Here is a 22,761-nt window from a genome sequence, read left to right on the forward strand (position 1 = left end):
CCACATGGACACTAGAATGGGATATACAATTATAGGAATTACTCTATTAATTCAGTCAATTATTCATTAACCTAAACAACAAAAAAAAATCAATTATACACAACATTCATTTTAAATATCAAAATATCTTGTTACAAGTGAAACTATTCCCCCCCTTCCCCAATCGGATAACACCCCCAGATGTTTCTCAAGTGCTTTATTTTTATTGCTTTTCATAAAAAATGTCTTCAGCATTTTACAGAACATGACAAACTGTGGACAGCATATAAATTTCCAAAGCACTTCACTTAATTACTAAATGCTTGTTAAGGCCCTTAATCATATTTTATGGGAAAAGTTAATGGCAATCTTGGCATGGTGCCCAAATTGGACAATATTTTCTAATCCATTTGAAATGAATCAGAATGAAATCATAGCTCTTTGTCTCCAAATGTGACACAAGTTTTGCTTTTAAAGCCTTACAGTTCCTCTAAGATGTAGCTGAAAAGTCTTTCCTTAAAAAAAAAAAAAGGTAGATAATCCAATACTAAAGCTACAAGGCAGTACTGCTGTGTTTGGATTTGTAAAATATCCCCTATGTAACAGTGCCAAATAATGTGACAAGTATCTTAGGGAAAACTAACGCTGGGATCTCTGGGATAAGGTCCCAGGCCCCTGGGATCTCTGGGATAAGGTAACAAACCTCTTAGGTTTCAAAATGAAAAATCTATCACAAGATGAATGCTTTCCCAAGATATTTTCCCAGAACTCAAGTACAAAAAAAGCGCAGAAGTACTGCCACCTTCTTAGTGAAGCATTTTACAGGGTACCCTCCAAAACTGAAAGCCTTCATGACAGTACCATGATTTTTAATTCTCACAGAGCATACATAGTAATATTTTGACCTTTCACAACTATTGTGCAAAGTGAAATGAAGAACATAATTTTAACTCCATGTGTGTTTAACCATGCACAATTCATATTTCATGTGTAAGCAACTCAGTAAACCCTTCCCTTTGTCATAACACCCTTGTCCTCAGCACTGATGAAGCCACATTTGAATCCTGTGTTCGGTTTTGGGCCCTCGCTACAAGTAAGACACTGCGGTGCTGGAGCATGTCCAGAGAAAGGCAATGAAGCTGATGAAGGGTGTGGAGCACAAGTTGCATGAGAAGCAGCTGAGGAAGCAGGGATCCTTTAGTCTGGAAAAAAGAAGGCTCAGGGGAGACCTTATTGCTCTACAACCTTGTTATAGCAAAGGAGGGGTTGGCTTCTTCGCCCATGTAACAAGCCACAGAACAAGATTAAACGGCCAGGGGAGGATTAGATTGGATATTAGAAATCACTTCTTCACTGAAAGGGTTGTCAAGCCTTGGAATAGGCTGCCCAGTTAAGTCGTTGAATCACTATCCCTGGAGGCAATTAAAAGACATGTAGATGTGACTTATGGAAATGGTTTAGTGGTGGACTTAGCAGCACTGGACTAACAACTGGACTCGATCTTAAAGGTCTTTTCCAAACCTAAATGACTCTATGATCTGTGGTTTACCCTGGTCACAAAGTGACAAACCAGTTTTTACCAGTTTCTACACATATCACGACTTAGGAGCAGTATTCTCCAATTTAGTCTTCACACTGAAATCACTCCAAGCCATGCCATTGCTCACTCATTCCCCCCTCCCCTGCAGAGGACTGGATTGGAGAATTGGAGGCAGAAAAGGTAAAGATCACTGGTTGAGGTAAGAACAATTTACTGGAAACAGCAATGACAAAGGAAAATTATTAGTAACGGCAACATTATTAATAACAGGAGTGTGGAAAAGAGTGATTCACATGCAAAAATGCCTACCACAGAGCCCATGACCTGACCACAGCCACACTACCCCAACTCATCGCTCAAGCTCAGGAACGGCTTCACACTTGCTCCACCAGAATTAATCCTTTCTCCCCAGAAGAAACTCCCTTCCCCTGCCTCCAGCACTAACATGAGGTAGCATAAAATAATCTTCAAGAAAAAAAGGAACCCCATCCCAATTTATTCTATGTATCCAAACAGCCAAATCCACACTGAACCCAGTAATGCTAACTAATTGCTTCCACATTTGCCTTTCAAACAGTGAATCCCTTTTTTATCTCCTGATATTCCACTGTCAAGAAAGACAACGTGCCAAATAGTCATTGGGTTGTCAGGGTTTTGACTACAACTACAAGCTGTACAAGCTGCAGGCTTGGACTGGATTCCTGTCAGTGACCAGAGTGAAAGACTCCACCTTGGATCACTGCAGATATATGTTCTCTGCATTTGCAGAAGATAAAGTAAGCAGGATGAACCAGACGTCCACCTCAGTGAGCAAAGACTCAGTACCCATAATCTATCAAGACACATAATTTTCAATTTCAGAACACCACCTGTAATAAATACTGATCATACTATGCCAAAAGTCTAAAGAAACAATGAATTTACATTCATAGAATGAGCACAGCACTGGAAGGGAAAAAAAACCCCAAAGCTAAATTCAAGCCAGCTGGCAGTATCTTTTAGACCAGCTAGACAAATTTAATTTACTTTGCCCCAGATTTCTCTATTCTCCCTCTGGTCTTGATTCATTTCGATGCAATAAATCTTAATTTCTGTTCTATCAAATATACTTGTCACTAAGTTCATCAGGAGACAAGCTATTATTTTCTTGTTACATTCTTCTGAATGAATGCTTAATTTTCAATCTCTCCTTCACAAAGATTTTGCATTTAGAGAGACTTAAATCACAAGTTCCTAGTTCATTTGGAACCACATCTTAAAAATCTAAGAGGCATTAGACTTCCAATGTTTACAGTCATATAAAATACATTATAAATTTGTGTATGCAGCATTGTAGTCCAGTTTTACTGCTGCTTTTTTGAACACAAAGCTATTTATCAAATAGATAGTACTGTATACAGGAAAACAGTTTTCCATCTGTTTTATAAATATTTGACTGCAACAAAAAGAAAACATTATCAAGATTCACTCTCTGAAACCTGTAACTCTGTTCAGGTCATTCTTTTCTGAATTTGACGGCAATGACAAAACCTGTTAGTTGTTTATTAACATGTTGTGCACTGAAGTGAACAGACATGAAGGAAAAGAGTAAGACTAAAATCACAGGACAAGAGTGGCACAAGGACAAGCAACATAAGCTTCTTAACCACATAAGCAGCTTGGTTTGGAAAACTTTCCACTGGAAGCAGTGGGAAAAAATCTGTCAGTTTTAAGGTGGATTTTCATGTATTTATGACAAGAATTGATATATGATCTGGTCTTTGTGATAACACAGGTATTGCCTTGAGACCTCATCAGTTTGTTTCAGAGACAGATAAACTCTCTCATCCTTAGTAATTAACTCTCCCTAAGTGGATACGTTCTTTATGCCATTGTAGCTCATTTACAGCAAAGAAACTATTAGAGAATTTCAGTTCAGCTTGAAGCCATGAGTGCCCACAACATCTATTTTCTGCCTTGACTAAATTATAGAGGATATGGAAAATATCACTGTGCTAAGAAGCCTACAGCTTGAGAGGCTGTTGTGCATGTATACATGTGTATATAAATAAAAAAGGTGATACATTCCTCAGACAGATTTTATTCCATGTTTGCATAAATTCTTGGGGGAAATAGTTTACTTTTCTTATATTTCAAAAAATTAAGAGAAAATAAGAAAACCCAACAATATGAAAACCTCATGAATTGCAACATCCCTGAATAAAGAATTCAATTAAATTTGCCATTGCTCTGTGGAGGACTACTTATGACATAAAATAAGTATAGGAGGCTTCAGACAGAAAAATTGTTTGAAGTTACATTGTAAATGAAACTCTTTAAAATTACAAATATTACATTCAGTGTAATCAGATGTTCAATGTAATGAGGGTAGTTAGCTAAATCATTTGTCATTAGATTCACTGATTATAATTACTTCCTTAGCATAACAGACTTCCATTTACCTCCTAAAATGATATTCAAGCAGGCAACAACATAGGAGAGGAAAAATAAAAACAAAAAAACCTCCCCAAAATCCTACTCCACAAAAAAAACCCCACATAAACAGTCTTTTCCTTTACTGCTGGTTTTAATTTTTCTTCTATTATGGCAGTACAACAGGCTACACAGGTAGCTGCCAATAACCAAGGCCACAGCTGACTTCAAAGAATAGTTCCAAATCACACAGAATGGTAGGCAAGAAGCAAGGAACCTATTTTCCAGACCTTTTTCATCTATTGATGCACAGATGAGTTAATGACTACATAGGGGTAATTAGCACCCACACTGGTGGCAGAGATGTAAAGCAATCCTCAATTGTCTTTCCCTCAGCATGATCCTAGCTTTGGAGTGTAGAACTGGGTCATCGTATAGTCAGCAGTGTCATAAAAAAGAACCGTGCTGGGAGTAAAAGAAAATTAATGGGAAAGTAAGGCTCTCCTAACCTCACCTTCATCTATTATTTTTCTCTTTTCTTCTGAATGTTCCCAATCCTAGCTACCATAACAGCAGGAAACAAATTTTAAAGGTGTTTAGATGTCTAAATGCAAACATAGGTACTGAAGAAGAATTAAAAATGCTTATGTATCTAAACTCCCGTGATTTCACCAATTTCTTATCAGCTAAAAGTCTGCATAGACAGTTTTGGAATGCAAACAGGTATATTGGTGTGCAGTTTTCAGCACCCATAGTCCACTGTAGTATGCTCTTGCAGTCAACAATGAAAGCTAAGCCTACTGCAGAGATCCAGAAGCTGGAAGCACACTTTGTACGGCCACAGCCCTGCACCCTGCTGAAAGCTGTGCCCTGAACATCTTCTCTGCCTTTGTAATACCTCCCTTGTGCGCACAGACACATCCAGGAAAAAACTCTTAAAGCGCAGATGTGCCTGAACTTTTCTGATTAGGCAGCTAACCAGGAGCACCTGCAGAAAATTGCATTTTAATAGAATGTTATAGGAGGGATACATGAATGAGAATTCACACATTAAAAACCCCAATAAAAATAATAATAAAAAAAGACTACTCTGATAAAATGTCAAATACTCACAAAGAAAGGAAGACTGAAAGAGCAAGCTTACTACTGTGGTGTCCAAGCCCCATCCTGGGCCATAAAGTCCAAACTTCTGATAACTTTGACAAACATGACAGAAGTTTTCATTCCTACACCTAAAGTCCATTTTTAAAAACAGATTTCTTTTTTCAGGAAGCTAATCCAAAACCTTATTTCTCTGAGCATAAGAACTGTTCTCATATCCAAGTAAATGTTTTATTCTAAAGTCATTATTCAGCCCAAGGATTAGCCGAGTTATGGCCAACCAGATAACCTGTCTGTTGGAGTCTGTCTCAGCTTCCAACAGGCTTACATTGCAACCAGTTTTTTGGTCACAGTAAGGATTTTAAGATTCATTTCTGTGCAATGCAGTATCAGCTACCATCCTGAACTTCATTCTGCAGGAAATAGACCTTGACCAAATATAAAAACCATATTCTAAGGACAGAATGTATTTTAAATAAATAATTCTTAAAGGAGTAATGCTTCAAAAATTACAATTCAAGTTTACCCTCATGCCTTCACAATTACGTTACTCAAGATTTGCAAGAAAATACTTAAATCAACCAAGCAGTCTAAGTAAATATAGTGCATTTTTGAGGTTTTATTATTCCTATCAGCATTTGTAATAATTATGGGTCTGAACAGCATTGTGCCCCACACTGTTGAAGCAAAACAGTGTCTGATGTCTGTAACAGCAAAAGGACTGATTCAGGATGAAAACAGCCTATTTGAAAGTCAAAGGGTACCAGAGGAGGAAGATGGGGACAAGTGGGAGGACGCAGGAGAACATAAAATAGGCTCCCTTAACATGAACCACCATGGAGGTCAGATACACAGGTTCTTTTTAGTACTCTTCTACATTAGAAGACAACTGCTGAGCTACCAAACACATAGTTTTAAGAATCTTCAAAAACACTGACCACCTAATTACTTTCACTTGGATGTACTGCATGTTTCCCATTAGCAAACAAGTTGACGATGTTACATTTACCTTGATGGCAACTACTCACACTAGCTCAGCTTCGAAGCAGAATTTTAACATAACTTTCTTTTCCTTATCAGTGTAAAAGAAACAGAATTGGTGAACTGTAAAAAAAAAAGTGCTGTGAAAAAGAAATCCAGCATGAGAATAAGAATAGTTTTTAAGAATAGTTGTAGATCAAATGTTAAATATTTCTCATCAGTTTCAGAAAGTTCATAAACTAGGCATTAATTGTTGTTTGGTTTTGGTGGTTTGTTTTTTTCTTTAAGTAGCATCTTTATTTCAGTAAAGGACTTTCTATATATCACTGGGTTAGAGGATGTTGCCTTAGAAATTATAGAAAAACTCAACTTTAGCTGGTCTTAGCATAAAAATTCCCTTATATTACTAATTAGATTTAAATAACTAGGGTTCACTGTATTACAGAAGATGAAGGAACATTCTCTCCATTCCACATAAGCGTGAAATACTGTAGCTGATTTTGAACTGTCTTTCATGCATTCTCATAAAAGTTATAATCTTATCCATGACTATTCATAGCAAAGGTAGTATTTGCAAAAGCCCTGAAGCAAGAACCACCAAAGACAGAACCTGTTCTGATGTTTAGATCAGTGTCAAGGAGAGCAATTTTGCACTTGGATTTATTACATCACTTTTCATAATGTGGAAAAGCTGGTGAAAGTTCCATAGTTAAAAATGAAGTCTGCAATAAAAGCAAGAGTTCAGCTTCTTGACTTTATATGATGGGTAACAGTTATCCTTCCTGAAATCTGCTAAAAATTTACCAATATATCTTTTGATTCATTCAAATAAGTAATTCATAAATGAATTATTTTAAAGCATAAGTCAGCATCAGATTTGTCACCCCAAAATATTCCATGTACTCAAATTTTAAGAAGACTTTATTTTAAGAAATTAACAGGTAGCTGAGCAAAGGTACTACTCATTTTTTTAAGTTACTGTCCTGCTTAGGTACATACCAAGTTAGGCCAACAACTCTGTTTGCAAGTGGGACTGTACACAACAAAGTGGTCTCTTCTGTTTCCCATTATTATTGGAGCATTATTATCTCAATGCACCAGGAATAAGAGAAGGTGAAATTGTATCAAGAGTTCTCATCAATGGATACCCTGGCTGTGCCTTGGCAGTGTCCGTGCCAACCATTGCTTTCATTCCCACTAGTCCCCATCCTCTTCTCCAACTACCTTTTCTGTGCCTTGGCAGTGTCCGTGCCAACCATTGCTTTCATTCCCACTAGTCCCCATCCTCTTCTCCAACTACCTTTTCTGTGCCTTGGCAGTGTCCGTGCCAACCATTGCTTTCATTCCCACTAGTCCCCATCCTCTTCTCCAACTACCTTTTCTGTGCCTTGGCAGTGTCCGTGACAACCATTGCTTTCATTCCCACTAGTCCCCATCCTCTTCTCCAACTACCTTTTCTGTGCCTTGGCAGTGTCCGTGCCAACCATTGCTTTCATTCCCACTAGTCTCCATCCTCTTCTCCAACTACCTTTTCTGTGCCTTGGCAGTGTCCGTGCCAACCATTGCTTTCATTCCCACTAGTCCCCATCCTCTTCTCCAACTACCTTTTCCTTTGCTGTTGCTCCTTTTTGCTTTTGGTTGCTGTAGTGATGGAGAGGTTATAAGATGGTCATTTCACAAGCAAGCAATGCATTCCTTTTATACGGAGAAAGAATGGTTTATGGATTGTGTCTTGAATGACTTATTTTATTACTGATTAAAAAATTCTGCACACAGGATTTCTTCCATGTGAAGAGTTTTAGTACTATTGCACTTGAGTATGTTCCCAGGGAATATTCAATTTCATCTTTTGTTCTTCTTTGGAGCAATTATCCAAATGTTAATAGCTTTTGCTGCTGTAGTTACTTTCTACTTTATTAGATTGTACTGGTCAAACACCTACACAGGTTATTAAATAGCAGAACAAGAATGAAGCATGTGCTTTTCTGTTTTTCCTCTTCACATTATGTCAGTTAATTTCTGAAGCTGTTTGTGCCTCACTTAAGACATGCGTAGAGTCCACCAGAAGGCAAATGTTTTACTGAATGTTCTCATCAGACATTAGAGGGCTGAAAAAAAATTTAAATTTTCCTATTCTTGTGACTGTGCAGAGATCCGTAAGGTAATTTTTGTTGAATGATAACTTTTTCATGGTAACTTCTTGCAAAACTAGGCCTTGGAGCTTAGCAACTGATCAGAGCTGTGAGTCACAACACAGTAAGAAGAATGTACCTCATTAAAGCCACAGTGTGAATGGAGGACCTAACATATGAGGTAAGCAAGGTCAGGGAACACCAGGGCACCGTAAGGAAGAATTTATTTTAAGGATTTTCATGGGAGGCTAAATTGGTCCTATTCATAGAAAAAAAACCAGCACAAAACATCTTGCCTTGTTCAACTGATAAAATCTCTTTCCAACACTGACTTCATGCAGGCCAAATATTGCCATGACCAAAGCTCTCTGTAAAACTGATCTATATCAAAAGTACTCAGGAGAAACTTTTTCCCCCAAACAGGAAGCACTAATACAAGAAGGTAGAAAACAGATGAAATTTGTCATGACATAGAAGTGCACTGACACAGATGTTGAAAAAAAAATGAAATATAACATACTGAATGCAACTGGCGTTAAAATCACTTTTGTTATAGTAGTACTTAAATTAAAACAGAATCTAGAAAGTCCACTGCTTTAATAACAGATTAGAGAAATAGTTTTGCAAGATCCATGAATAAAACTTTACAAAGACAGGAGTGGACTAACAGGTGGAGGAATTGCAGAAAGAGACCCTCATTTATCTGCTTTCCCTTTCTCTATTGTCCTTAACTTTTTTTTTTAACTACTGTTCTCTGCTGCTTTTAAAAATTGTCTGATTGTTCTAGTGAAATGACAGTGTTTCCATCCCATTCAAGAATTTTAAAAGTGAAGAGATGTGATTGTACCACAGTCCTTTACACTCGTCATTCCATGTGGCATTAAGTGTATTCAAATTGGTGTTTTTCGCAGATACAGTGAGATGCAAGAGTGGTTTATGTACCCATCTTCATAATTTTACTCCATAACAGATTATTTTGTACAGCAGAAATTCTGTCTTTATGTGCAACTTCTTAATGAAATATTTATGGAAATACACAGCTGCACAATTTTTACATATGTTGGCAACAATATACTGTGTAATCCATAGCCAACACTGGTGCAGGTATCCAAATACATATGTATTCCCATTAGCATGGCAGGGTGCAGGGAAAAAATGCTCAGCTTTGAGGAAAACAGCACTATTTTTAAAGCTCCATTCGATAGAAATTAGGCAAATATGGATTGTAAAATCAGATCATAATGTTTAGCAATTCTGATACGCCATCAGTGATCAAGGAAACATTTCTCTTTTCTCTCTGCCTTAGTATAACAACCTCGAGGCAATCACAGCTATAGCTTTCAGGGGAAAACAATTATATAAAAAGTAACTTAACAGTGTAGAAATCAGAAAAGTCAGAACCATGAAACTTGGATTTTACTCAATCATGCAACAAAAAAACCATCACATTTCAGTTTAAAGGTGTGTCACAGAAAGTGAACTGAAAAGCAGAACCTGGTAAACTAATCTCAGGAATGTTGGTTCATTACTCACCGTAGTTTCTGGTTATACTGCTTGACTTTTTCTAGTGAGGCTGCATTAATCTGAGCTTGAAATTCTTCTACTGAGACACTGTCTCTGTAATAGTATCCTTCCATGCTCTCCAGTGCTGTGAAAAGAAAAAGGAGAATAGAATAGAGAAAGATCAGTATTAAATATTTAGTAATTGCCTTCTTTGCATTTTTTTTTTTGTTCACTCACATGTGAATTACTTTTTAACCTTGAGGCTGTGACCCTATGGTGGATTGCTGAGCTGTTTCTGTATGCCATCATATTCATACAGATCTCTCTAAGATTTCATTTACAAGAAAACTTGTATTTCTTACCCTGTGGAAATTATAGAGAGAGCTAATTTGAGTTATTTTGCTCTAATTGAAGAATTCCTGCCCTGTGAATGCAAATGTGGGTTTTAGTTTTGATATATCCTGGAAGAAAACAGTAGAATGAACCAGGGCACAGGAAATAAAGGGTTTACTTTCACAGAGGGAGACCTAACAACTTCTCAGGAAGCCCAGTTTTGGGAGATGTGGAGCACCTGAACCTGTAGTTATTACCACTGATAATGTGAATACTTTCTTCTAGATCAAGTAAAGCAAACTTCTCTAGATCTCTGAAAACATCCTAGAAATTCTTTTTCAAAGCTCAGGTTGGTGAAGTGAAATACTTGTCTGTGTCCACCTTTGTTGTATTCATTTCACCAAAGCAAAGATGCATATTGTTACAAGAACTCAGGAACTAAAAAGGACTTCAATTAAAGGAAAGATTTTATGTCCTTCCTACAAGCATTGCACAGAAATTAAAAGGAGGGAAAAAAATGAATGTACTCCCGTTCCATTTTGGGCTGCTCTTTATAGCAACAAATATACAAAAAATAAAAAAACACCCCAAAACACTCCCACAGTCCCTTTACTTTAGGGGCTTTGCAGGATTTAATCTCCTCTGTATTGAAGTCAAATCAAGTATTTGAAAGATTCTCAAGAAAATTTGGACTGTAAAAATAAAAATCTTCCCAATAAGAGATCAACCTTATGACATAAACTCAGGCTGTTGGTGAAATAAGAGTTTTTCTGGACAAGGGTTAAAGAGCCTACAGTTAGGAATATTGCCACTTTAGTAATCCATACACATATTAAGAATTCATCAACCTATCAGAAAATGCAAGCAATAAGCAGAGTTTTGAGGGAAACATGCTGCTGTCTTACAGCTTCAGCTGCACACAGAATATTAATTCTGCTTGTACTACTTAATATGACCAGTTAATAAATAATTCATTCACTGTGAAAGAACATGCAAATTGCACTCCCTTTCTGCGCTTTCAGAGTTTGCAATCCTAATTCTGTATGAAAAATATTACATTTCAACAGTCGGACTTGTTTCTTAACTTCCTTGGCAGTAAGTCACACAAGAAAGTTCACACAAAAATATCCACTGAACTCCATTTACAACACCATGTTAGTACAAAAAGAACCAATAATCTCTACTGCTTATTTTGCTGGCATGAAGTTTGTTTTACCCAACCAGGAACCTCGGTCATCTGTCGGGAGCGGCTGAAGCCGACATTTCTGCCTCTGTGGGGGCCATGCTTGCAGGAGTGTGCAGGGACTCCCATGCTGTGTGCTTTGGCTCGCCTCTCTCTGAGGGGCTTAACATTTTTCTACCCAACATATTAGAAAGCTCTTTGTAAGGAAGACTTACTTTTATAAACATGCCTTCTACAGTATTCTTCAGTCCAAGTTAGGATACTGTGGTCTGAATGCATAGACAAATGAATGGAAAAACAACTTCGGAGAATGGGTATACTCAAAGGGTAGTAGCTAATGGGACATGGTCTACCTAGAAGTCCACTAAAAGCAGAATAGCACAGAGACCTATGTTGTTTGTTGTCTTTATAACTGACATGCAGGAGGTAAGTCAAGTTTGCAGCAAGTACCAAATTGGGAAAAGCAGTGAATATACCCAAGTGCAGGGCCACATAAAGAGGGTCCTACATATTCTCGAGGAATCCTGCAGGAACCTTGTGAAACTGAACAAGGAAAAATGTCAAGTCCCACACCTGAAAAGGCAGAGCCTGAAGCAGCTCTGCTGAGAAGGAACATCAGGGTCATGTTAGGCAGCTCACTGAACATAAGCCTGCAGTGTTCTCTGGCAACCATGATGGTCAAGATCCTCCCAAACCATATTAACATAAGCATGACCAATAGACTGAAAGAAGACTTTGTCCTCACCTTGCTCAGTGTGCGAAAGCTGCTGATCAACAAGAAAGTGTTGAGTAGAGGGGCCATCATGAAGAGCCACCTCTTAACATGGTGCATGTTGGCATGACAAGAGACAGCTGACATAAATTGAAACACAAGATGTTTCAGTAGAAAGAAAAAACTTTTTCACCATTAGGGCAGTCAAGTAGAGTAACAGATTCCCCAAGAAGCCGTGAAGTTGCTGCCCTTGGTGTTTGCAAGATCCCATTTCTTACACACCCGAGCAACCTCATTTCATATCACAGCCACCACCTCTGTGAGCAGGAGGTTGGACTAGAGATCTCCTGAGATCCCTTCCAATCTGAATTATTCCAGGATTCTACAAAAAACTAAAAAAAATGCCAAAAACTATACAGAATTTAAAATTTCAAATAAACAGAATTTTAATTTTAAATAAAGTGTTTTTAATTAAGCTTATCTATTGATGAGATCTCAATTTAAGGTAGGAAATAGAGAAATCTAAATGCCAGTAGCAGTATCAACATTCTCATCCTCCAGTTCTGCAAATCAGGATCCATTTGAAAATGTACACACTTAGGTATATGGTTGCACAAACCTATTTTTTGGAAATGGAAGAATAGATAACATAGCCCAGGTAAACATTAAAAAACTTGAAAATATGTCTAGAGCACTAATCCCGCAAATGTGTAGACTTGTAATTTTCGGCATGAAGCTATGCCACTCAGAATAGAGCAGCACAGAGATAAACGGACTGATGTGTACTTACCCATGTCTCTGACAAAGTATTCCAAAACCATCATTTTCTAAATGTTCCATTTCAAAATATCATAAAACATTGTATTTTAGGCAAGAAAGAGCTTAGCTCTGATAAACTTGGGAAGCAAAAATTCACTTCACAGGGAACTTACAGAATATTTCTGCATTTGTAACTAATAAATTTCAGTTACAGATGGGAACGTACTGAGTTACTTTGATGGCAGCTCAGCCAAACCTCATAGGAAAGAAGTAAAAAATAGAATCCCAATCCACTCATTAATGAGGTAAAACCCACACAAAATAATGATTTAAACACTAGGATTTAAATTCTTATCCAGGGCTTTTCTTCTTGTAATCTAATGGACTATTTTAGAGGCAGATCCTTGAAAATTAAAGAAATTTGATATGATAAAGAAAGAAGCAACTGTCTGTACCACTGAAAATTATTAACCAGATGTAAGCACTTGAATGGATCCTTGTCCTTTTCCTTTAGCTGACTATGGAGATGCTTTTCCTAAGAATCAAGTATTTTGGGCTTCTGGAAACAGAAAGGGAAGAATATTTTCAAAGTTAATCCTGTAGCACACAGTCTAAAAGGAAAATAGTCTTTCCAGGAATTCAGCTGAACCAAGGTATTTTCTGTTCTCTTTCATGTGCCTTTTTTTTCTGCTCTACTGAAACGTGACTTCTGCTCAGTGTTCTCATTTTCTCCTATGACTGAAATCAATCTCTTCAAAAGAAATCCACTGAAGTCTTTATTAGTTTGTTTAAAAATAAGACTTCAGAGGTCTTATTTTTTAAAAAAATGTGTGTTTTAAGTTTATAGTAAGATCAGCTATTTCTTCATGTATCATGTTCACTATTTCCTTTTACATCCTCCTTAACCATCAGAGACAAAGCTCTCCCCGAAACCTTCATTTGTATGCCTGAATTCAGCCTGTTCCACATAGACCCTAGAAGCTTTTTGCAAACTACAGAGTAATTTCAGGTCCCTCTGAAATCAAAGGGGGCTCAAGGCAGTCAGCAACTCACATTCACCATTTCAGTGAAGCAAACTTCATGTTCCTGATGACTGTAATGACACTGCTGCTAATGCAGGCTGCCTGTAATTTATGAACAGTCTGAGCATCAGCACCACCAATCCTCACTTTACAATGTTTGCAGTGCAGTAACTACAAGAGCCGGTAAATGTTATTTAACTCTTCATAACATTTTAAAGAGACAGAGTTCTCAGGGGACAACAATATAGACTTCAAATATGAAGCAACAGGAAAAGATTACAGCATCATTTGAAAAGCAAAACACTTCCAAAAGCAAGTTTCGTGGTTTGACTATTTTCCATTGCTGTTTGAATCACATAACAGGTGTAAACTTGGAAGCCTGTACCCATACCTCTATTTTTTTTTAAATCTCAGCATTTCTTAAATTTACATTTTATTCAAAGTACTGAATAAATGCCCACATTAAATGACATTTAAATATAAGCATATAGAGCCCTTACGGTACAAAGGATTTAAATCAGAGTAAGTAAGTGGGGCCTTAAAGAGAGTTAACTACTATGTGAAAGAAGTAGGGTGGGGGGAATTAAAACTCAAGTTACCTTGTGAAAAAAGTACTGGATGGATTTTAAATCCCCCTCCATTCTTCAGCCTTTGAGGAAGCTGTTCAAAATGGTAACTGTCAAGGTAGAAGTAAACCTTCAGTGTTTGTCGGCTTCCTTCTGCTTGGTATGTGATTGGCATATCTAAAAATATAGTCAGTGTTACAATTTCACTGAAAGTAATGACACATCCTTTTCCAGAAATTGTTGCACCCAAAATTCACATGGTTAGATTAAAAATTACTGCAGACACAACTAGTATATTCAGTGTTTTACTTTATTGTTCACTTCTGGCCTATCCATTATCAGGATGTAGATAAACAGAACAGCAGTGACCATCATCTTTGACAGCCTGTCAATGACAGCAAAAATACAAAGCAAAGAATGTAATTGACAAGATTCTACTTGTATTCCTTGTAAATATGGAGAAACATGGACTCATAGAATGGGTTGGGTTGGCAGGATCTTAAAGATTATCTGGTTCCAACCCCCTGCCATGGGTAGGGCCACCTTTCACTAGATCAAGTTGCTCATAGGCCCATCCAGCATGGCCTTGAACACTTCCAGGGGTGCGATATCCACAGCTTCTTTGGGTAACATGTTCCAGTGCCTCATCCTCCCCATAGTAAAGAATTTCTTCCTAATACCTAACATAATCCTGACCTCTTCCAGTTTGAAGCCATTCCCCCTTGTCCTATCACTAAATGCCCTTGGAAAAAATCCCTCTACAGCAGGCCCCCTTTAGGTACTGGAAGGTGCTATAAGGTCTATCCAGAGTCTTTGACATTCCAGGCTGAACAATCCCAGTCCTCTCAGCCTTCCCCTACAGGAAAGGTGGCCCAGCCTACAGACTGCACATCTATCTATAGCATATAGTTCAAAATCTCTGAAAGGATACCTTTAGCCACATTACACAGGTCTTCATGAAGTGCACCATATATAATATCAATGTGATGATATATACAGTGAGATTGTACTCAGATTTTTATGGAATAGAACCCAAGTAAATAAAAAATAGCTATTAGCGTATTAATGAAACTATTACTAAAATCAAGACTCAACTGAGAAAATAAATGCATTATGGTACAATATAGAAAACTGTAAGAGAACATCACATGACAGTTTGACAGGCTAAATGTCATAATACATCAGTTGGCACAGGGTTTGGGGCAACTAGTAGTACCAATCAGCAGTTACAGGGATACCTCAATGTATATGAAGTGTTTTATGACAGATGATTAACATGCAATGAGCATTGGCAGAAGTTGATGAAAATTTTCTATTTGACTTCCTCTCAAAGGAATTCAGTTTAAAACAATTTAATGTTTTTATTTATCTCCTGTTTAAGTACTGTTTCCATAAATAAGTCTCTAAGTTGAAATAGTAACAAGAAAACAGTGACTTGCATTAGCATTATCACTACACAGTTCTGCACTGTATACATAAATCATATTGTACCTAAATGGTTAAAAGAACCTTTTTCACTACTGTTGGTAATAAGAAAAAGACTTTTTTCTTTTATTGATTCTGTAGAATCATAAAGAAAAAAAATTGCCAGTTTCTTGTCTTCTATAACCACAGGCAGGATGACTGTGGTGGCAGTTCTTGAACCCAAACAATATACAGAATTTATTACAATCCTCAAACACACAGACTTTCCATTTTTAAGCACAGACACCTCAGCTGGAAGATGCAGCAATATGAGTTCATGATACAGGTATAGGGTTAACTCCCCATCAGGAGTCCCTCCTGTAACTACATATTGTTACCTGGTTTAGCAGGGCTTCTTTTTAAAACACTATGAACGGGGTACTTACTTGAATCACACCAAAATAATGATGGTCTTATACAGGATAATTTCTACCTGACTACCAGCCCTGTGATAATGCATGCTTTTGACCACAGACAGCTTTGTGGAGTGGCTTTGTATCTTCTGGTTTTGGTTACTGCAGAAGTTCTCTCATGTGTGGTCTCAATCCAGCAAAGGAATTATTTCAGAATGGCTTGATGTGAAGCAGATGTGCTTTCCTCCCTTCCCAGGGGAGTTATGAGAAAGGGAAAAAATTAAGGCTTTTTGCTCACTAAAAGTTCATTGCAGAAAAATATCTACTGGCTGAACACAAATTAATAAAGGAATGGCTCAAAATAAGTGAATGATATGAACAGCAGGCTGCGAAGGCAGTCCTTTCCTGGTAAGCTGGGTGACTTTTGAGAGGAAGTGTTCAGCACCTTGACTGTCTGCAACAGCAGAACTCAGAGAAAGCTTCTTGCCCAATTTAAAGCTGTTCTAATAGTGTTCACCATCTCATTTCAAGTAACTCTTCAAAGACCTACTTTGTATTTAAGACAGTAAAATGAAATGGAGTTTATGCTTCTCTGTCTCATGTCAGTTGCATTTCCCTACTAAGATCTTCAAGCTATTTTTACAAGTTTCTTCAATAACAACTGGGTCGTCCAGGGACTTTCCTGATGCAGTCACACAGTCCCAATGGAAAGTTCAGTTAAGCAAACAGTTTTGCCCACAAGGTTACTTAGATTGCCAGATAATGATTCTGCCTTGTCAATGATCACTGCTGTATTTCAGGACATCTACGAACATTAGAAGAGCTACAGATCTACTTATTGTCTCCATAATTCCAAGTTATATAACATTCCCTATGGGAGGTGATGTTCTAGGAATGAAAAATGTTACAAACCCACTAAAGCCCAGATATTAATTACTCACTTGCAAATAATGGTTCTGGCTCTGATTGTCTGAAGTAAAAAGTAACTTTTTCCAAGTCAAACAAGGCAACCAATGTATCTTCTAGCATGGCTTGCTCATCAGCCTAAAAAAGGCAAAAGAAAAATTGGAAAGGTCATTTGAGCCAGATGTTTTCCCTAAGAGAAATAACATAACAGAGCAGGACATAAAAGTAACTCCAGAATGTTGCACAACATTTCACTGATGCAATGTATAACCTATTTAACTCCTAGATAATGTAAATATCTTTGTTTTTATTCGCACTTTCTCTTTTATTACCAGTCCAAGGTTATGAAAATAAATGTTATCTTTTCACATAGTAAATTAATAGGTAATTTATAGCTACCATTACTTTGCATGGTTTTGTGAGACACTGGATTGTATATTAATTATTGGGCCGGAACCCACTCACATGGGGGTGGGAGGGAGGTTGGGGGGGGGAGGGCAGGGGTGTGGAGGGATAGGTCAAACCTCACAGAGGTGAGGTAACACCAGAACCCACACACCAGACCCTGCAAGTGTCCTGAGGCAACCTCAGCACAGCTGTCAGTCCACAGCAGCCCTGGAACACTTCAACACAGCACCCCCCACCTCCAGAGCCCCCACCTCAGCCTTAGACTGGCTGGCACAGTGGGAGCACTGCCCTTCATCCTGCCCTGGAGCCCCAGAGTGGCCAGCAGGTCAGAAGTCCCCACTAGGGAGTGGTGGGCACAGGTGGTCACAGCACAGGAAAACAGCAATACATGGCTCCATTTTCACTTGAGACCTACCACCTGAACTTAGGTAAGATGAACCTAACCAGGTCTCTGGTGGTAACTATTTTTCTCTTATGCTCTCTCTTTACTTCTCCTTCTTTACTTGATCTCCTTTCTTAATATTTTGGGTAACCTGGGACCAAACAGGTTGGATTTTGCTAAATTTTATGGGTTAGCATTTGCTAAGTCAATGCTTGGTGGAATACCTTGTTTTAGTTGTATGTTAGCCTTTTAAACTTTTGCCAAGTTCTCTTATTTTCTCCTTTATTTTATAAAGTTATCAGTAGAAGTGTCCTCTGAGAAAACGTGTGCAGCATCTTCTCTTTATGCTCCCTCAAGGTATTAAAAAACAGATGGCCCTTCTAAATATTCAGTAGGCAAATTTTTTGGAGCCTTGTATATTTTTTAAAGTAAAACTTCTGGTTGAGTTCATAGCTCCAGAGTTGGAGTCTTACAGGCCTTTAATCAAACAATACTGTAATTATTCTGTAAGACACAAAACTTTAACACCTTGTCTTGGCACCAGGTTTAGCTTGTCAGGCGAGGGGAAATGTGAAAACCGAATTGTTTTCAGCAATTTTCTATTAAAAATGCCAGTACTTTAGGTTTCACTTATGAACAACAGATAAGAATTCATTGTGTCCACTCTAAGCACCAGTAATTGAACCAGCAGCTCAGAGCTCTGTACAGCTCAGGGTGACTTCCACCTTCATTGACAAAACTCTAGGTGCAAGTCAAGTATGTAGATATGCCAATATTCTGATTTGCACCTACAGATCACTCTGTGCACTCCTCAGCTAAAGAGATAGTTAAAGAGATCCAGGACTTCTCAAGACACTTTACTGAATCTTCCAAAAGGAAAATAGTAATCTTCAAGTATGGTTATCTTGAGTTAAATATGCAGGGCAATTGCAGCAGAAATCAATAATCACTTAGAGTAATTCTATTCCTTATACAACCCTTCCCTAGCACTTTAGGTTTGAAAGAGCCAAAAGGAAATATGAGGCATGTATTTTTCTCCAAGAACTGAAACAGTAGCAAGGCAAAGAATAATAAACTAGCTGCCCATAAATTGAGAATAAACCATAGTTTACTGAAATATAGAACAGAAAAAAATCCCATGATTTTCCCTGATCTATACAGTGAAATAGCATTCCCTTTTGTACTCATGAAAAAGCAAATCTGCTAGAAATATCTCGTATCCTTGTTCAATTTAAGAAGTTTATGGACAGAGTGATTTTGTCAGCAGAACAGTCTGAAAACCATATAGTGACATTGGAAATCCTTGCACAACTGCTCATTCTTTACTGAGCTCTGGCTGTAACAATTGTAATATCCTTCAAACCCCTTGTTTAAAATAACATGGATATTTGTAAATAGTGCTGAGAAGGTATTGAAAAAGTTGCCTTTAAATTTCCCTTGGTTAAGAACTGTTAGACAGAAAAGACAGAACTTGACTTTCAATTTTACAATGCATACCGCTGGCATCTAATTATGTGAAAATAGCTAAGTAGCACACATTTTCACTACAAAGGAAATCAATATGATCTTGAAAGAAAAGCATATGTATTCAGTGCTGTAAAGACAACAGTTGCTCTGTGGTAACATGACAACAAAGCACATAGAAAAACAAAAGACTAGCACTGACTGAATCTACTCTTGAACTCTATTCCAGCGCTGGGACATGTTGGTGCTGCATGGTGTCAAAAAGCATCCAAGACTCAAGACCTGAGTCCAACCTCATTGTCTAAGGATGATAAAATTAACTAAACCAGGTATTTTATTTATCTTGCATTGTTGCTTATTGTAAAATGAAGTTCTGGTTATCACCTAATACTACATTTACTCTGAGAGAACAGGTACAATAGCAGAGGGGAGTCAAGGGTAAACTCACTATCGGCTAACTCCCAGCAAACAGAATACTGTCTTTGTGGAAAACGTATTTCCCATCTCATAACCAAACACTTCCCACATCTGTAATATCTGAATTGCAACTTTTCCAAACAGGAACTAATTAAGTACTCAGCTAAGCACAAAGAATACAGAAAATCATATTTACATCTAAGACTGTTTAACCATGTTCCTGGTTCAGGGAACAAACAGGGACTGTGACCAAACATGCTATATGAAGTCTTACCAGGTTTGGTGAGAGCAGGGACTGGAAATGAAGGAGAAGACCTGCACTGGCTATCTGTTCCAACCATCTTCTGCTGGCCTCCAGGGTCTCCATTTCATATTCTTTGTTGTTGTCAAACATCTGATTTAAGGCCACCATTAGCTGCTCTGAAAATGCACAGACTGTGGCCACAAGGCTTTGACAGAAGACCATGTCTCGCCTCAGCTGTATCTCACTATCTGTGATGGGTAAAAGCCAAAAGAGGAAAAGCCAAAATGGAGCAGGAGATTAATTAACAGCAAAGGAACTGGGCTGGAATTTCTTTGTCTAAAAAGCACGTCATTTTAATGTCAAGTAAATTACAAGTATACAGCCTAATGTTATTCCTAGTAAACAGTACTCCATGACAGAACATTTTAATGTGGAAAATGGCAGGTTGTTTTCTAATTCTAAAATTATTATAAGTCTATTTAAAATCTGGTCTTTAAAGTATTTCTTCATAAACAATGCACATTTATCCTGTATATTCTAATGTACATGCCAACAATTCTATGTACTTTTGATGTCACAAGGTGATAAGATGTGTCAGACCTCTTTGCTGCAATGTGAGAACCAGCTGGGCACAAAAACATTTACTTTCCACCAGAAAGCAATGATATTAAGAAGCCCTTTATATGATTGCATCATGTGGTCAACTCCACAACTTTCCTGGGGAGGGCAGATGAAGACTGTCTGCAGTAAAGCGCAGAGTGTTGCTACCAGAACACAAGGTGTCCAAATACAACATATATGAATATGAATCTATAAAATAATCACAGAGCAGCATCACATATCCAGGAAGCAGCAGAAATTTATCGTGTCAGGAAAGTCCAGGACAGGTCCCTAGGTAGATGTCTCTGGATCATTAGCAGCTGATTTAAATTAGGGACAAGCTAAGCTACCAATTTATTCTGGAGGGCATAGGCATTAGATTAGCTAAAGGTCAAAAGAGATAGAAATGGGAACACAGTCTTGATAAAGGACAAAATTGTGGTGATAAATATTCAGTGCTTCTTTCTCCTCCTTTCTGAAGGTCTTCAGGTAATTTTTTCATTATGAGTTGTTAGGCAAACATCAATCACAATTGTACAGGTAGACTTAATCCTTCTCAGAGCAAGAGAAGAAGATCAGGTGATACCAAGGTCCTTCTAAAACCTAAAATATTTGTCTTCTCTTCTAGATTCCTCTGCCTCCTTAGGCTTAGCTCCTTTTCCACCTTCTCTATGGAGCTGACAAGAATTTAGATGAACAGATAAGTCAGTAGAAGTAATTCTGTACTCAAAAAGTTACTATTTACTTTAAAAATAAGCTTTTCTTATGCTCCAAGCATTTCTCAAAGTAACCTCATTCAGTCTGATTTCCTTCTGAAATCTTAATTCATTTCCTCAAGTATTGATAATGGTGAACACTTTTTTACTATAATTTCTATTCCATTTTCCAGCTCCATTTCCCAGGACCTTGGGAATGTTTTCCATAAATGGTAAAATCACTAATTTTTCTACACTGTGACTCAATGTGTTTTGTTTTGATTATTCAAATTAACCTATCTCTCTCCAATATCTCAAGTTGTGCAAATCCAGTACAGGCAGAATTTTCATCTTTAAAAACTCCACAGATCTCCAGCTTCAAAAATCCCACTGCCTTCTCCACGGTCAAAAACTTTCCAATGTCATAGCAGCAGTCAGGGATTTGAGCCCAAAACACCTTCTGTCTCCTCACTTTGCTCAATTTTATCTCCATTTGTCTAACAGCAGCTGACTTTCAGTGCCTTCCTCTGTATCGCCTGCTTCTGAAGCAGCCTTCTTTTGTCCCCAACACCTCATTTCTAAACCTCATTTAATACTATTTGAATATCAGATCCTGCATACAAGAGCACTTTGGGCTCTTCGTACAAAAAATATTTTTATACAAAATAAGATACGGAATTTACCAGCTTATAAAACCATGTAAATAGGAAAAACTTTAAAAAAATCAACCCTATTTTCTCAGGAATTACTAAAAGCTTTTCTAGTATTTTGAAGAAATCTGACAATAAAGAAATTTTATATTCTTTATAAAATTATTGTTGTGTGTCATAACAAAAATAAGGAAATAATAATGCATTCATCTAGCACTGCAAGATGGTTAAAATATTCAGCTTTTACAGTTACATTGGACTCCCTACTTTAACACTTTTGCACCTACAAACTGTACAGAAACTCTGCCATAATGTTTTCTAAATACTGACATTTATTTTGCAGACACACCTGCTTATTTTGAGTATTTGAAGCCGTGTGCTGTACAGGGTTATGGGAGAATAAATACACAGATAAATATAATAATTAGAGCCCTGCCAAGAAGGAGGGCCTTAAATTTTCTTTAAAATAACATGAAACAAAAGGTGTATGTTAAAATAGTCATGTAAGTCTGGAAACAGATGGGAATGAAAAGAAAAATAGCAAATACAAAAAAAAAAACCACCAAAAACAAAAAGAAGAAAGACCGCAGAAGTACTGTGCACACGCTGAGTATTTAGTTGTTACTGTATCTGCCAAGATCCAGAATAAACAACCAGATAAGGCATTTTGCATTTAAAAAAAAAAAGAATATGCAATGTTTGTTAAAAATGTCTGGAATTGCGTTCTTCAGGAATCCTCACTGTAAACACAGGGGTAAAGTTGTTGATTAACAGGTTTTATCATATCTGAGATTTCCCCCCTTTCTCTAAACACAGTATTTTGTCCAATAGCAAAAATAAGCCCAAACCACCCATATTCAATTACCTCCCTCCCAAAACAAGTTAAATTACCTGTATACTCAAGAAGTGCCAAGAGTATTCGTGCCTTCACCTCTTAAAGAAAAAGAAGAAAATA

General features: G+C 37.5%; 1 protein-coding gene across 4 annotated transcripts in view; it reads right to left on the reverse strand.

The window, feature by feature from the left end:
- PREX2 (phosphatidylinositol-3,4,5-trisphosphate dependent Rac exchange factor 2) overlaps positions 1-22,761 on the reverse strand; it is a 180,054-nt gene that overhangs the window by 36,264 nt on the left and 121,029 nt on the right. For all 4 annotated transcript variants that reach the window (XM_071554395.1, XM_071554396.1, XM_071554394.1 and 1 more), the window contains 5 exons: positions 22,698-22,739; positions 19,892-20,109; positions 16,982-17,084; positions 14,257-14,400; positions 9,679-9,793 (listed from right to left, as the gene is read on the reverse strand). In XM_071554395.1, the coding sequence (XP_071410496.1) occupies positions 9,679-9,793; positions 14,257-14,400; positions 16,982-17,084; positions 19,892-20,109; positions 22,698-22,739 (622 nt within the window). The remainder of the gene's footprint in view (positions 1-9,678; positions 9,794-14,256; positions 14,401-16,981; positions 17,085-19,891; positions 20,110-22,697; positions 22,740-22,761) is intronic.

The sequence above is a fragment of the Pithys albifrons genome, chromosome 4 (genome assembly GCF_047495875.1).
Source record: "Pithys albifrons albifrons isolate INPA30051 chromosome 4, PitAlb_v1, whole genome shotgun sequence".
Lineage (NCBI taxonomy): Eukaryota > Metazoa > Chordata > Aves > Passeriformes > Thamnophilidae > Pithys > Pithys albifrons.